The following is a 16,565-nucleotide window of genomic DNA, read 5'->3' as shown; positions in this document are numbered from 1 at the left end:
AGAGGCATTAGCGTTCTTCCATCGCATATAAAATGCTAACCAGCGTGCTGTGTGGTGAACCACTGAAGCCAATGGTCAACGACATTATTGGACCAAACCAATTCGGCTTCAGACCTGGCAAATCCACCATTGACCAGATTTTCACTCTGCGCCAAATCCTGGAAAAAAACCCACGAAAAACACACCGACACATTCGACAGCCCTATCCGTTCAGAGGTGTTTAAAGCCATGTCTGCGTTTGTCATTCCTGCAAAATTAATACGGCTATGCAGGACAACTTTAACTGTCACAAGATGAGCAGTTAAAGTCGGAAAGGACCTCTCGGAGCCCTTCAATACCGAACGATGATTCAGACAAGGTGATAGTTTATCGTGTGACCTTTTTACCGAGCGAGGATTCAGACAAGGTGACAGTTTGTCCTGTGATCTTTTTAACATCCTGCTGGAAAAGGTCATACGAGAGGCAAAGGTGAACAGAAATGACACTCTGTACACCAAACAATACATGTTACTCGCCTACGCCGATGACATCGATATAATGGGTCGGACATTGAGAGCGGCAACAGCCGACTTTCAACAAATTGAGAAGGATTCTGCCAAAGTGGGTCTGGCAGTAAACGGCGAGAAGACCAAGCTGATGGTATCAACGCGCAAGACGTCCAGTAGACTCGGACCAATTGTTGAACTTGATAACTACAGCTTCGAGGTAGTCAAAGATTTTTTATATACCTTGGTACCGCCATAAATAACACGAATGACATCAGTTTTGAAGGATAAGGATAGTGATGACCATCAGATGCTACTATGGTCTGAGTAAGCACTTTAGAAACAAGGCCACCCCCCGCCAGACCAAACTCACACTCTACAAGACGCTGCTACTACCCGTGCTGTTATATGGATCTGAAGCATGGGTACTTACGCAAACAGATGAGGCAGCTCTTGGAGTGTTTGAGAGAAAAATTCTCCGAAAGATTTATGGGCCGATCTGCGTTGACGTTGAATATCGCTGTCGAATGAACTATGAGTTGTACCACCTATTCTGGGACATCAACATTGTTAGACGTATTGAGCTGCAGCGACTACGTTGGCTAGGTCATGTTGTGAGAATGGATGAAGGAATATAAAAGCGAAACAGCTGATGCTTCAATCCGACGCGCCTGAAAATCTTTTTTAAGTTCGGCTTATGGAACGAAGGTTGTGTCAGTAAGTAAGCCTAAGGCGTGGATTTATAAAAAAATATTTTCAGGGACCTAAACAAGGCGTAGATTTATAAAACTTTTTTTTAGGCACCTAAACAAGTCGTTGATTTATAGAAAAAAATATTTTTAGGGATCCACACAAGGCGTGGATTTATAAAAAGATATTTTTTGGGACCTAAACAAGGCGTAAAGACCCTCAAAAATATTTTAGGGACCTAAACAAGGCGTGAAGACCCTCAAAATTATTTTTAGGGACCCCAAGACCCTCAAAAATATTTTTAGGGGCCTAAGCAAGGCCCGAAGACCCTCAAAAATATTTTCAGGGACCTAAACCAGGCGTGAAGACCCTCAAAAATATTTTTAGGGACCTAAACAAAGCGTGAAGACCCTCTAAAATATTTTTAGGGACCTAAAAAAGGCGTGAAGACCCTCTAAAATATTTTTAGGGACCTAAACAAGGCGTGAAGACCCTCAAAAATATTTTTAGGGACCTAAACAAAGCGTGAAGACCCTCTAAAATATTTTTAGGGACCTAAACAAGGCGTGAAGACCGTCAAAAATATTTTTAGGGACCTAAACAAGGCGTGAAGACCCTCAAAAATATTTTTAGGGACCTAAACAAGATGTGAAGACCCCTAAAAAATTTTGTTTAAAAATCGACGTCTTTATGAAGAACCTTAATTTTTTTTTTTAAATCCACGCCTTTATGAAGACCCTCAAAAATATTTTTTTTAGGTCCTTCAAAAATAATTTTTAAATCGTTCCCCTCGTTTTCATACCAATCTCCCTTCAGCGAGTTTCTCATTCGATGACAATGATTAACAAAACTTACAAAACATTTCACTTTAACGGTATTTTTGCTTTTTCTATTATTGTTTTGACTTGAAATTGTTTTTTTGTCTTTGGTCTTGTATTTCAAAAAATAGAAAAAAAAACAACAGCAACCACCACCACACCAAACAGATGTGGGTGGATGGTTGGTGAACGAATGACTTATTCGACTGTCTGACTGACTTGAATGCCTTTCATAACCCCCAGAAGAGAATTTCTTCCGAGTAATATTTCAAATCTAAACAACAATAACAACACCACCAACAACAGAATGAAAAAAAATATTCGAATCCCAAAAGAAGAAATAATTAATGGATTTTGAAATATACTGTAAAGAAATGTAAATATATGAGGGGACGGAACTTTTCTTGCTTTGTCGATTGGCTTCACTTGGAAGGCTTTCAATGAGTGAGTGTTGGTTGTTGTTCGGAATTGTGGGAATAATAAATGCCTCAAGTCAATTTTGGGTTTAACCATCATTAATGTTGGTAAAGTGTGTGTGAGTGGGAGAAGAGGGTTAGATATTAAGTGTAGATGTTTCAATTTTAATGGCCACTTTTTACAAAAAAAAAAAAAAAAAAAAAAAAAATATCTGTCATTTCCATGTTGTTCCCAAAGTAAAAAAAAAAACTTCATCCGGTTTACTTCTACTTTGAAGTAGAAAACTATGAAGAAGAACTTTCTCAAGCACAACTCTTGGTCTAATTACAAAAAAAAGAAAAAAAAACAAAACGAAATATTATAATGATATTTTTGGGATAATGGCTTTGGGCGGTTTTTTGGATTTTGTTGCTGTCTATGAGGTCATTGGGCAAAATAAAAAAAAAAAATTGTGAAATTGTTATTAAATTTTTGTAGACCACATTTAGCCCTCAAATACAAAATTTTATTGATATTGGAAGGAAGCTGGACGACTTATATCGCAAATTTGGCTAATTTATGGCAATTTTTGAAAATGGCGCCCAACGTGAAATGTTCATCAATATTGCTAATTTTTGGTAGGAAGATTTGCCAGCCAATGACAACACAAAATTCCAAATTACAATCAATTCGGTTGGAAAAAGTGTCCAAACTCCTCAAAATATCGTAATTCGCTAGGTACCCTTATATGGGAGCTACCCTAAAAAGTGGAGCAATTTTGATCATTTTTGGTAGGAAAATTTGCTACGCTATGAGACCCCAAAATACTAAATTATAGCCAATTTGCTTGAAAAATAAGCTCAAATTACCCAAAATATCGAAAATGGCGCCCAACGTGTAATTTGCACCAATATTGATAATTTTTGGTTGGAAGTTTTTCCAGCCAATTAGAACCCGAAATACCAAATTACAGTCAAATTGGGTGAAAATCGTGCTTAAAATCCCGAAAATATCAAAATTCGGGAGGTTCCCATATATGGTAGCTACCCTAAAAAGTGGACCAATATTGATAAATTTGGTTGGAAGATTTGCTTCGTTTAGAGAATCCAAAATGCTACATTACAGCCAATTTGGTTGGAAAATGAGCTCAAACTCACTAAACTATCGAAATTCGGAAGGTACCCTTATATGGGACCTACATTAAAATGTGGATCAATTTCGTTAATTTGAGGTTGGAATATTTGTTATGGTATGAGAACCCAAAATACTAAATTACCGGCAATTTGGTTGAAAAATGAGCTCAAACTCACCAAAATATCGAAATTCGGGAGGTATCCTTATATGGGACCTACAGTAAAATGTGGATCAATTTCAATAATTTTTGGTTCGAATATTTGTTATGGTATGAAAACCCAAAATACTAAATTACAGCCAATTTGGTTGGAAAATGAGCTCAAAATCCCCAAAATATCGAAATTCGGAAAGTACCCTTACATGGGAGCTACCCTAAAAAGGGGATCAATATTGATAGTTTTTGTTAGAAGGATTTGCTACCTTATGAGAATACAAAGTACTGAATTAAAGCCAATTTGGTTGAAAAATGAGCTCAAACTCCCCAAAATATCGAAATTCGGTAGGTACCCTTATATGACAGCTACCCTAAAAAGTGAACCGATATTAATAATATTTGGTAGGAAGATTTGCTACGTTATGAGAACCCAAAATACTAAATTACAGCCAATTTGGTTGAAAAATGAGCTCAAAATTCCGAGCTCAAATTATCGAAATTCGGGAGGTTCCCATATATGGGACCTACACTATATGTGGACCAATTTTAATCATTTTTGGTTGGAAGATTTTCTACGTTATGAGAATCCAAAATACTAAATTACAGCCAATTTGGTTGAAAAATGAGCTCAAACTAACCAAAATATCGAAATTCGCGAGGTACCCTTATATGGGAGCTAACCTAAGAAGTGGACCAATATCAACTATTTTTGGAAAGCAAAGTTGCTATCCAATAAAATCCCAATATACAAAATTACAACCAATTTGAATGAAAAAAATGCCTCAAACTACCCAAAATATCGAAATTCGGAAGGTACCTATATGTGGGAACTACCCTGAAAACTAGACCTATATTGATCATTTTTCGTAGGAAAATTTGCTACATTATGAGAACACAAAGTACTGAATAACATTGAATTCGGCTGAAAATGTAACCAAAATCCCTCAGACTTTTGATATTTGGGAGGTACCCTTATATGAAGGTTACCATAAAAATTTAGGCAACATTAATTATTTTTGGTAATGAGAGTTGCTACCCAATGAGATCCCTAAATTCTAAATTGCAGCTCATTTGACGGAAAAATGTGCCCAAGACCCCTAAAATACGGAATTTTCGGAGGTACCCTTATATGAAAGCTACCCTAAAAAGTAGACATATATTGAAAATTTTTGGTACGAAAATGTAATATCCAATGAGAACCAAAGATTCCAAATTAGCCAAATTAGCGGCTGGGAAAACATGTAGAAATTTATTAAAAATGGCGCCCAACATGTATTCACATAATTATCCAATGACATTATTTTCTAAAGCGAGATATTTTTACATTTCCTCTAAAAAAAAAATACCTTCCATATGTGAACAAAGGAATATTGAATATATATCCGAAAATATCGATACTTCGATCAAAATGGCGCCCAACGGAGAGTATGAAGAAAAAATTGTCACAATTATCACTGGAGGGGAAAAATCCAATCGATTTATATTAAGCTCTGTGCATTGACAACTAAAATCTAAGACCGAATTAAGTACGGCTAAATAAATTATAACAAAATGTTGGGAAAATGGCGCCCAACGTAAATCCAACATTTTACCAAAATATCCTATATTATTAAAGATACATTTTTTATTTCAAGTCTAGAACTTCTAATAATGTCTTTCACATGCGATAAATGTGAATAGAACAAAATGGCGCCCAAAGGAAGACAATAACACTTACCGAGCTCCCTACACTATAAGCTAGGTGCATGTTTTGAACAGTATTCCGACCATTTCATATTCAAATCCTTATGTCGATAGAGGACAAATTATAGCCATTATGTGAAGATTGATCAGAATGGCGCCCAACGTCGGAATTAAATAATTATCACAATTTTCACAATTACTGGAGGAAAAAATACAATCCCTTTATATTAAGCTCTGTGCATTGGCAACTAAAATCTAAGACCGAATTAAGTACGACTAAATAAATTATTACAAAATTATGGGAAAGTGGCGCCCAACGTGAATCCAACATTTTCAGTAAAATTTCCCTCAAATTCCTGCATTATCGAAATCTGTTCACAGACACCTCTAGTGTCTAGTCTAGAAATTTAAAAAATGTCTTCCACATTCAATAAATATGAATGAATGGTCCAAAATTGGCGCCCAACGGAAGGCAATATCACTTATCGAACTCCCTACCCTATAAACTTGGTTCATGTTTTGAAAAATATTCCGAGCATTTCAAAGTCAAAACTTTGTGGCGATTGATGCCTTATTATAGAAGTTATGTGAAAATTGATATGACTGGCACCCAACGTCCATATATCATGAAATTAAATTAGGATCACTAAATCAGAATCCAAAATGCCGTTAAATTGTGGAGAAGAAACAACCGTAGACAAATCCAACCAATATCCCGTGTACTGTCAAATAGAATTTTAATCTGATTAAGGTATGACTAAATTAATTATAACAACATTTGTAAAATTGGCGCCCAACGTGAATCTAACATTTTAGACAATTTTTTCTAGAAATCCTCCATTATCAAAGTCTGTCCACAGACACCTCTAGTATCAAGTCTAGAAATTCAAATAATGCCTTCCATATGCGATAAATGTGAATTAACCAAAATGGCGCCCAACGGAAGGCAATATCACCTACCGAGCTCGCCATCCTATAAATTTGGTTCATGTTTTGAAAAATATTCCGAGCATTTCAAAGTCAAAACTTTGTGGCGATTGATGCCTTATTATAGGCGTTATGTGAAAATTTATATGAATGACGCCCAACGTTCATATACGATCAAATCAATTTGTGATCACTAATTCAGGATCCAATATGACGACCAATTGTTGAAAAGAAAGCCGAAAAAGATCATTTCTATTAAACTTGGTACATTGGCTAATATAATCTAAGACGGATTTAAAAAGTGGCGCCCAACGTTATAACTAAATTTCCCTTATTACTGAATTTTTGCCGATATTACTGAATTTTGCTCTCAGACACCTCTAGTTTCTAGTATAGAAAATTAAAATAATGGCTTGCAAATACGATAAATACGAATGGACCCTACAGAAGGCAATATCGTGTCCATCATGTGGTACCCTACACAACTATAACTGGACTTTAATTTTCATCTAACAAATTATGATGTAATTCCAGTATATTTTAAGGTTATTTCACAATAAACGGAAATTGACATCATAACTCCATTACACTCTCGAAATAATTTATCAATGAATATTTTTTTTCGTTTTAAACTGTCAAAAAAATCGGTGCCTCATTGTAGGCTGTAATGGAACATATTTTTTGGTTTATCTCTCTGTCCTCCCCCGTTAAATATGGCCATATATACACGAATGCTACCAGAAATGTGTAATGGATTATTTGTATTGAATTGTTATTTAATGATCATTGGAAAAGAGACATGAGAAAGAGAAAAAAAAACAAAAGACTTAAGGCACGAACTTGGCTCACACAAAGCCACTTAACATGAAATGACTTCATTTAAATGGTTTATTTTTGCGAATATTGAAATATGAAATATATTATGAAATAATTGAAATACATACAATTACGGTCGAAAGGTAATTTGAAATGTGGGTTCGCAAATATATACAGACCAAAAATGACTGGAAATACTCATAAATATCGGTCTTTAAATGGATATTAGTGATACCGAATATTGTATATATTTTTGGCGCCATTTTTTACTGATTTCCCATACACCTATTAAAGGATACACACGCCGATGGATTCAAGGTTCGAATCGCAGCGTAGGAGAAACAATTATTTAAAATTGGTTCCAAAAAACATTTATAAAAACAGGATGATGTGACCCCTCCAGATGATAGGAAGCCCCCTGACATTCTAATAACCAAGATCGGAATCAACATTCCTATAGCAGGGTAGAGCACCATGGGGAAATGGCAACACTAATAAGTAAAAACGACAACCACTGCACAAAACTAGCAACTATTCATACCAAAAATTATCAATATTGGTCCCCGTTTTGGTATAGTTTCCCAAAAGCGGTACCGCTCATTTGTTCGGTATTTCGAAGCTTATAGAATTATTTCCCCACCGAAGTGGTTGTGGAAAAAAATATTTTTTCAGAAACATTTTGATATAGGTCAATATTTTTAAACGTATATGTTGCCCGAGCTTGGGCGCCAATTTCATAAATTTTCCCATCAGTTCTTTAAACTGAGCTGTACTAAATTCAAACGCCACTATGGTAATTACTTTGAGAGGTATTTATAATTTTTTTCAAACTTAAGAACATTTAACACTGATTGAAACTCTACCCTAATTTGGGCGCCACTTAAAAAAAGTAATACTAAATTATTGCAAAAATTTAGTATCGATGGAGGAACTGATTGAAATAACATTACAAAAGTGAAACCAACTAAAAGTTTTAAAAAATATTAGGCAAGAAACTACCCCACGTTGGGCGCCATTTATACCAAGATAACTCAAATGTCTAAAATTTAGCTTCAATCTCAACAAAATATTAAAGGAGAACATTTTAAGGTTTTGTATTAAAAATTGTACTCACTTCGAGGCAAATAAGCTAGATGTTTTATATGACCTCCTGTTGGGCGCCACTTCTGCGAAAGTTGTATATTTATACCCTACACAACTATGTTGTCAGGGTATTATTGCTTTGTGCAGCCCCAAGAGTTTGTAACACTGCGAAATATTGGTCCTAGACGCACCTTTAAGTCTACCAATCGTCTCGACTAGCAGAGTCGATCTAGACATGTGTGTCCGTCCGTCCGTCTGTCCATTATAATTTGTAAACACGATACAGGCCACAATTATGGACCAATCTTCACGAAATTTTGTATGTAGGAAGACCCCTATTGTTTTGTTTTAGGATGAGTTCTGCCCAATGAAGACCCCTATTGTTGTTGGTAAAGATCAGTTAATAATTAGGGGATGAAATGGACCAAATACTTAATTTTTGTCGGTTTTAATGGATGCTCCAGAGGCAGCATGGTATGGTCCGAACATCGAAATTTTACATAAAGAAGGGGATCGGAACAAAGAAGGTCAAATGGAACCTGACTTTTGTGTGAAAAATTACAACATTTTTATTCTATGGCGTATATTTACCCCTGACGGACATATACCTGAGAACTTCATAGTGTATCCAAGACCTTTACATTGATACCAATTATGTTGCCGTATGCTCAGAATTTAGAACCACAGAAAGTTATATTTTCGTGGAAGTTGTGTAGGGTATCACATGGTCGGCCCCGTCCGACTATACTGCTCCGCTCCCATGTTGGGCGCCATTTTCATTAATTTGCTAATAACTTCTGTTAAACAATTTCAAATATAATACAAATTCGTATAGGGATTCCCTATGAGGTGTTTTTTTTACAATAATGCGTGGCCCCACGTTGGGCGCCATTTTCATTAATTTGATCATAACTTCTTCAAAACGAGCACAATCGTAATGAATATTTGTATATGGTTTCCCCTTTTGAGGTGTTACTGTATTTTTATTTCAAAAAATATTTTTTTTGGCCCACTTTGGCCGCCATTTTTTTAATTTGATCATAAATTCTTTACAACCAGTTTAAATATTATGGACATTTGCGAGTGGTTTCCCTATGAGGTGTTACTAAATATAGACATTAAAAAAATATTTTTTGTGCCACACGTTGGGCGCCATTTTCATTCATTTCCTTATAACTTCTGGAAATTCCCATATTAGGTGATACCTAATTTTGATAAATAAAAAAAATATTTTTTGTATTATGTGTAGTCAGTCCCATGTTGGGCGCCATTTTCATTAATTCGCTGTTAACTTCATTTAAACGAGGTCAATCATTATGGAAATTCGCCTATAGATTCCCTATGAGATGCTCCTTAATTTTGACATTAAAAAAAATATTTGTTGTGTTATGTGTAGCCCACGTTGGGCGCCATTTTTATTAAATTACTCAGAAATTCTTTAAAACGGGCTCGATGAATAGGAAATTTTTTAAATTGTTTCCTATGATCTTGCTAATTTATTTTAATATTAAAACAAGTATTTTTTTGCATTATGTTTAGGCCCATGTTGGGCGCCATTTTGCAATTAGTTGTTAATAACACCTTTGAAGCAAGTTCGAGCATTGTGGAAATTTGCATATGGTTTCCCTAAGAGATCCTAACTAATTTTTATCATTTCAAAAAATATTTTTTGTACCCCACGTTGGGCGCCATTTTTATTAATTTCCTCATAACTTCTTCAAAATGGGCTCAACATTATGGAAATTGGTATATGGTTTTACCTTATCGGTAGCCTTTCATCCCTGCCAAAAATTAACGTAAACTTGTGCCCCTAATTGGGCGCCATTTTCAAAATCCACTGTCAGCAAAAAAAAAGAAACAAAGATTGCTTAAAATATTGAACCAAAAAAACACGATGCTATGAATAAATGTTACGTTAATCGTTGACTAACTAACTTGGCTGGCGAACCGTCGAACTTTTTTTGTCTGTTACTTACCATTAGATTACTTAACTTCAAACTTGGCGCCGTATCCAACAGAAATAATTGATTGGCATTGCCATTATGACTATTCAGACTACTACAACTACTACTGCTATGGCCATTTTGTAGCTCATAACGTTGTGGAGAATCAGCGCGATGATGATGATGCGGATCATCATCATGATCATATTTGTTGTCGTTGGTATCATTATCAGCTGCAATTTGTTTGGCATTTGGCCCTCCTAACGATTTAAATGTGTTCGGATTTTGTGGTTTTGTAAAAAACCGATCTACATCTAAGGTTTCATGATGATAATGATCGCGATCATCATCCTCATCTTCGTGATCTACAAGTGTTATGGGATGATGAAGTGTTTTTTGGTGTGCCAATTGAGTGCCATTGTGGGTTTCATGGTGATTGCCATTGACGTCATCATCGCTATAATGATGATCATGATGATGCGGATCATGATCAGCACGATCATCATCACTGGCATCCTCCACAATGTAGTCGGTGTCGTGAATGTGTTCCGTATCATCATCATTATCGCAAATATCCAGCGAAGAGGATGACATATTTTCGATAACAATTTGAGGCCAATTTCTCTTGCCAATTGGGTTAGACGAGGCGGTGGTGGAGGAGGATGATGACAAGGTCTTCGTCGTGGTGGATGGTGATGATTTGGAATTTGAGGTGCCGGTGGTGCGATTTGATTTTGTGCCAGTTACCCGGGAGGTTGGAAATTTTGTGGTTTTCGTCTGATTGGTTTTGGTTTTCTGTTGTGGTAGATGATGAGAATGAAGAAAACCATTGGAGGCTCTAAAAGGTGATGAGGAGGGGGTGGTGGTTGAGGATGAGGTATTTGTGCTACGTTTGTTTTGTTGGCTAGTTGTGGGTTTAGAGGAAATTTCTCTTACTCCATTCGCACTGGCATTAAACACTGCTGGTGATGTTGGTGAGGGTGATGCTGTCGCCGATGAGGAGGCACTGCTAGACCACCGGGATGAGGTGGTCTGAACCGTTTGAGAGCGTATCACTTGCATTGCTGCACCGCCACTTGTACACCGCTGTATCACTTCGATTTGTTTGCGCTGGGTCTGTTGGGTGCCGTTCGGTTGGGAAATATTCTGTGAATCGGATATCTGAAAAGAGGGAGGGAAACAGAGAAGGGTGATAATTAGAAAAAATGCGCAATTAAATATAGGGAACTTAAATGAGAGAGGATACAGAGGGTGGGAGGTTAGTGTACTTTAATATAATTTATCATACGTTGGGCGCCACTTTCCCTATATGACAACTGTAAACTCAAATCGTAATAAAATTTGTCCGTGCGGAAATCTTGTCAAAATCGGCCGAGTTTAATATAAATTTATGGCATTTTTGACTTGGCCCCATGTTGGGCGCCACTTTCTCTATGACCGGAAATTTGACTTGAAACTTCTTCAAATTTGTCTGTGAGGAAATGCGGTAACAATCTTGCCAAAATCTGCCAAGTTTAATAGAAATTTATGGCATTTTTGACTTGACCTCATGTTGGGCGCCACTTCCTCTATGACCGGAAATTTTCTTGAAACTTCATAGAATTTAAAATTTGATATTGTATGGAATATTTTGCTACATTTTACCGAATTTTTAAGGAAATTGGTTGGCTTTTTGACGCCTTTGGGCGCCATTTTTTACAGATATGTTGGGCGCCATTTGCCATTTGAGATTACCATAAAAAATGTAATTGTGATAACTCTGGAACATTTCAGTAAAGCTTACGAAGTTTGAGAGAAATTTATTGGGGCTTTGAGTTGGTACCACGTTGGGCGCCACTTTCAATAATGTGAATTGTTGTCCTCAAATCGCCCTTAAATTTTAAATGTGGTAACTCTGGAATTTTTTTTATCCTACAAAGTTTGAGGGGAATTTATTGGTGTTTTTAGGTGGTCCCACGTTGGGCGCCACTTTCTATAACATTGATAATTTATCTCAAATCGTCATAAAATATTAGTTGTGTTAACGCTTGAACGCCTTGCTACAGTTTACAAACTTTGAGGATGATTGTTTTAGGTTTTTAATGTGGTTCCACGTTGGGCGCCACTTTTAAAAATGTCATTAATTTCCCTCAGATTGCCATAAAAAAATTAATTGTGATAAAGCTGAAACATTTTATTACAACCAACAAAATTTGAGGGAAATTTATTGAGTTGTTGATGTGGTCCCATGTTGGGCGCCACTTTCACTATGCGCCTAATTAAACATGGATTTTCATTGAGTTTAAAATTTGGAATCGCTGAAACATTTTTGCTAGAGTTTACAGAATATTTAGGGAAATGTTTTGGTCTATTTTGATTTGGTCCCACGTTGGGCGCCATTATCGGTATTTTTAGGAGTTTCGATGCGTTTTTTAATCGAATTAGATTAATTTTGGTATTTTGGATTCTCATGGAATAGCAAATTTTTCTACCAAAAATTATTACTATTGGTCCATTTCAAAGGGTAGCTTTCATATAAGGACACCCTCAAAATGCTGGTATTTTGGGCGCTTGGACACATTTTTCAACCAAATTGGCTGGAATTTGGTATTTTGGGTTCTCTTTGGATAGCACAACTTTTTTTTACCAAAAATTATGAATTTTAGTCCACTTTTTAGGGTAGCCCTCGTATAAGGACACCCTCAAATCGTCGGTATTATGGGGAGCTTGGGCTAGTTTTTCAATCGAATTGGCTATAATTTGGTATATAGGGTTCTCATGGTGTGGAAAATTTTCCTACCAAAAATTATGAACAATGGTCCAAGTTTTAGGTTAGTACCCCTATAGCCCTACCCTTAATTTTCGGTATTTTGAGGAGTTTGGGTACATTTTTCAACCGAATTGACTGTAAATAGCTATTTTAAGTTCTCATAGGGTGTCAAATCTTCATACCAAAAATTATCAATATTGGTCCACTTTTTATGGTAGCTCCCATATAATGTTACCTTCCGAATTTCGATAATTTTGGGAGATTGGGTACGAAATTCATTCGAATTGTCTGTAATTTGGTTTTTTGGGTCCTAATTGAGCGGAAAATTTTCCTGCTAAAAATTTTTAATATTGATGTACTTTCTAAGGTAAGGAACCCTTAAAATTTCGGTATTATGAGGAGCTTGGACATGTTTTTGATTCGAATTGGCTATAATCTGGTATTTTGGGTTCTCATAAAGTGGCGGATTATTTTACCGAAAATTATCAAAATTGGTTCACTTTTTCAGATAGCTCCCATATAAAAACACCCTAAACCGTCGGAATTTTGGGGAGCTTGGGCACATTTTTCAACCGTTTTGGCTGTAATTTGGTATTTTGGGTTTTCATAGGATTGCAAATCTTCGTACCAAAAATTATCAATATTGGTCCACTATTTAGGGTAGCTCCCATATAACGTTAACTCCCAAATTTCGATATTTTTGGGAGCCATTCATCCGAATTGGCTAAAATTTTGTATTTTGAATTCTTATAAAGTGGATAAATCTCCATACCAAAATATTTTGATTTTGGTTGATCTTTGGGTATATCTCCCATAGAAGTCATACCTAAAATTTCGGTATTTTAAGGAGCTTGAGTATGTTTTTCTACCGAATTGACTGCATTTTGATATTTTGGATTCTCAGTAGTTACCTAATATTCCTACCAAAAAAAATTAAATATCGGGCCATTTTTAGGGTAGTCTCCATATAACGTTACCCAAAAAAATTTCGATATTTATGGGTGCTTGGGCACGTTTTTCAACCGATTTGACTCTAATTTGATATTTTGGGTTCTCATTGGATGACAAATCCGCATATCAAAAATTTTTGATTTTGGTCGATTTTTGGGTATAGTTCCCATATAATTCACACCCAAAATTTAGGTTTTTTAAGGAGCTTGAGCATGTTTTTCAATCGAATTGACTCTTTTTTGGTATTTTAGGTTCTCATTAGATAGCTAATCTTCCTACCAAATATTGTAAATTGTAAATATTGACTCATTTTTTACGATAGTCTCCATATAATGTTACCCTAAAAGTTTCGATATTTTGGGGAGCTTTGGCACGTTTTCCGTTCGAATTGGCTGTAATTCGGTATTTTGGGTTCTAATTGGATAGCCAATTTTCTTAGCAAAAATTTTAAATATTGGACCATTTTCAAGGGTAATCTCTGTATAACGTTATCCCAAAAATTTCGATATTTTCAACAGCAAATGTTTAGCTTGAAGCATTTTTCTAAATTGATTTCACGAGCAAACTATTTATTTTGGGGTTCCTTGACAACGACAACAACAACACCACCACCAAATTGACACAATGATAATTTCATTAATTTCAGTTTTTTCCTTCATTCATTCAGTCAGTTTGTCAGTCTGACAGTCATTCCGCACAGTCCCTCATTCACAATTGGTTTCTTCAGAATTGCTTTTGGGCGGGTGGGGATAATTACCGGATTTTGTGCTCAGCTGTTCGGTTTAATTTTGTTTCTCCTTTTCTACTTAAATAGCTGGTGGTAATTTTATTTTGTTGTTGTTGTTATTGTTCTTGTCCATTTCGGATCGTTTAAAAGTCGTCAACCTTCAGATACTTAAAGTCAGAATCATTTTTTTTCTTTTTTTTTTGCAAAAACTATAAAACTCCACCCACATTATTAACGAACAATTTCCTTTTGGTTTTTTTGTCTTCAGAGTTTTGTTGTTGTTGTCTTTATTCTTGTTGTTGTTGTCATGCAGAACATATGTCGCTTGATTATTATTAATCGGAGTTCTTGGATTTTTTGTTTCAATTTCATGTTTTGTTGTTTTAGTTTTTTTTTTTAATATTTTTTATATTTTTCTTTGTTTCGTTCGAAGTTCGCAGCCAGTTCGTGACAAGAAGGGGATTTGAAAAACCAGATATCTGTATTACCGCCACTTTACAGCCACTTCGGTGCCACGGCCCAGGCTTCCAAAAAGATCGAAATTTTTGAGATATCGTTTTTGCGATATATGACGGCTACCCTAAAAAATGGACCAATATTATAAAATTTATGGTAGCTATCTAAAGAGAACCCTATCCAATGAGAACTCAAAATGCCAATTTGGAGACAAATCGGGTGAAAAACATGCTCAAGCTTCTTAAAATATCAAAATTGTGGGTGCGACTTCTATGGAAACATTACCCAAAGATCGACCAAAATCAATCATTTTAGGTAGGACGATTTCCTATCCAATGAGAACCCAAAATACTAAATTTAAGCCAAATCGGCTGAAAAACATGCTCAAGCCCCGTAAAAAATCGAAATTTTAGGTATGACTTCTATGGGAGCTATGCCCAAGGATCGACCAAAATCAACAATTTTTGGTATGGAGGTTTGCCACCCAATGAGAACCCAAAATACCAAATTACAGCCGATTCGGACGAAATTCATACCCAAGCTCCCAAAAATATCGAAATTTGGAAGGTAACGTTATATGGGAGCTACCCTAAAAAGTGGACCAATATTTATAATTTTTGGTAGGACGATTTCCTATCCAATGAGAACCCAAAATACTAAATTTAAACCAAATCGGGTGAAAAACATGCTCAAGCCCCGTAAAAAATCGAAATTTTAGGTATGATTTCTATGAGAGCTATGCCCAAAGATCGACCAAAATCAAAAATTTTTGGTATGGAGATTTGCCACCCAATAAGAACCGAAAATACCAAATTACAGCCGATTCGGACGAAATTCATACCCAAGCTCCCAAAAATATCGAAATTTGGAAGGTAACGTTATATAGGAGCTACCCTAAAAAGTGGACCAAAATTAATAATTTTTGGTAGGACGATTTCGTATCCAATGAGAACCCAAAATACTAAATTTAAGCCAAATCGGGTGAAAAACAAGTTCAAGCTCCATAAAATAACGAAATTTTAGGTATGACTTCTATGGGAGCTATGCCCAAGGATCGATCAAAATCAACAATTTTTGGTATGGAGATTAGTCAACCAATGAGAACCCAAAATACCGAATTACAGCCAATTCGAATGGAAAACGTGCACAGCTCCCAAAAATATCGAAATTTGGAAGGTAACGTTATATAGGAGCTACCCTAAAAAGTGGGCCAATATTTATAATTTTTGGTAGGACGATTTCGTATCCAATGAGAACCCAAAATACTAAATTTAAGCCAAATCGGCTGAAAAACATGCTGAAGCTCCTTAAAAAAATTTAAGGTATGATTTCTATGGGAGCTATGCCCAAAGATCGACCAAAATCAACAATTTTTGGAATGGAGATTTGTCAACCAATGAAAACCCAAAATACCAAATTACAACCAATTCGAATGGAAAACATGCCCAGCTCCCAAACATATCGAAATTTGCAAGGTAACGTTATATGGGAGTTACCCTAAAAAGTGGACCAAAATTGAAAATATTTGGTAGGACGATTTCCTATCCAATGAG

The 16,565-nt window shown here is 35.8% G+C and overlaps 1 protein-coding gene across 1 annotated transcript in view; it reads right to left on the bottom strand.

Moving 5' to 3' along the window:
- LOC133336772 (serine-rich adhesin for platelets) overlaps positions 1–16,565 on the bottom strand; it is a 57,936-nt gene that overhangs the window by 27,637 nt on the left and 13,734 nt on the right. Inside the window, exon 2 of the mRNA XM_061545052.1 lies at positions 10,163–11,290. Within this exon, the coding sequence (XP_061401036.1) occupies positions 10,163–11,290 (1,128 nt within the window). The remainder of the gene's footprint in view (positions 1–10,162; positions 11,291–16,565) is intronic.

Source organism: Musca vetustissima, unplaced genomic scaffold (assembly GCF_032173495.1).
Source record: "Musca vetustissima isolate MV318-11 ecotype Yass unplaced genomic scaffold, APGP_CSIRO_Mvet_v1 utg57133, whole genome shotgun sequence".
Classification (NCBI taxonomy): Eukaryota; Metazoa; Arthropoda; class Insecta; order Diptera; family Muscidae; genus Musca; species Musca vetustissima.
The sequence above is the reverse complement of the archived record's forward strand: the minus strand, read 5'-3'. Positions and strand labels throughout refer to the sequence as shown.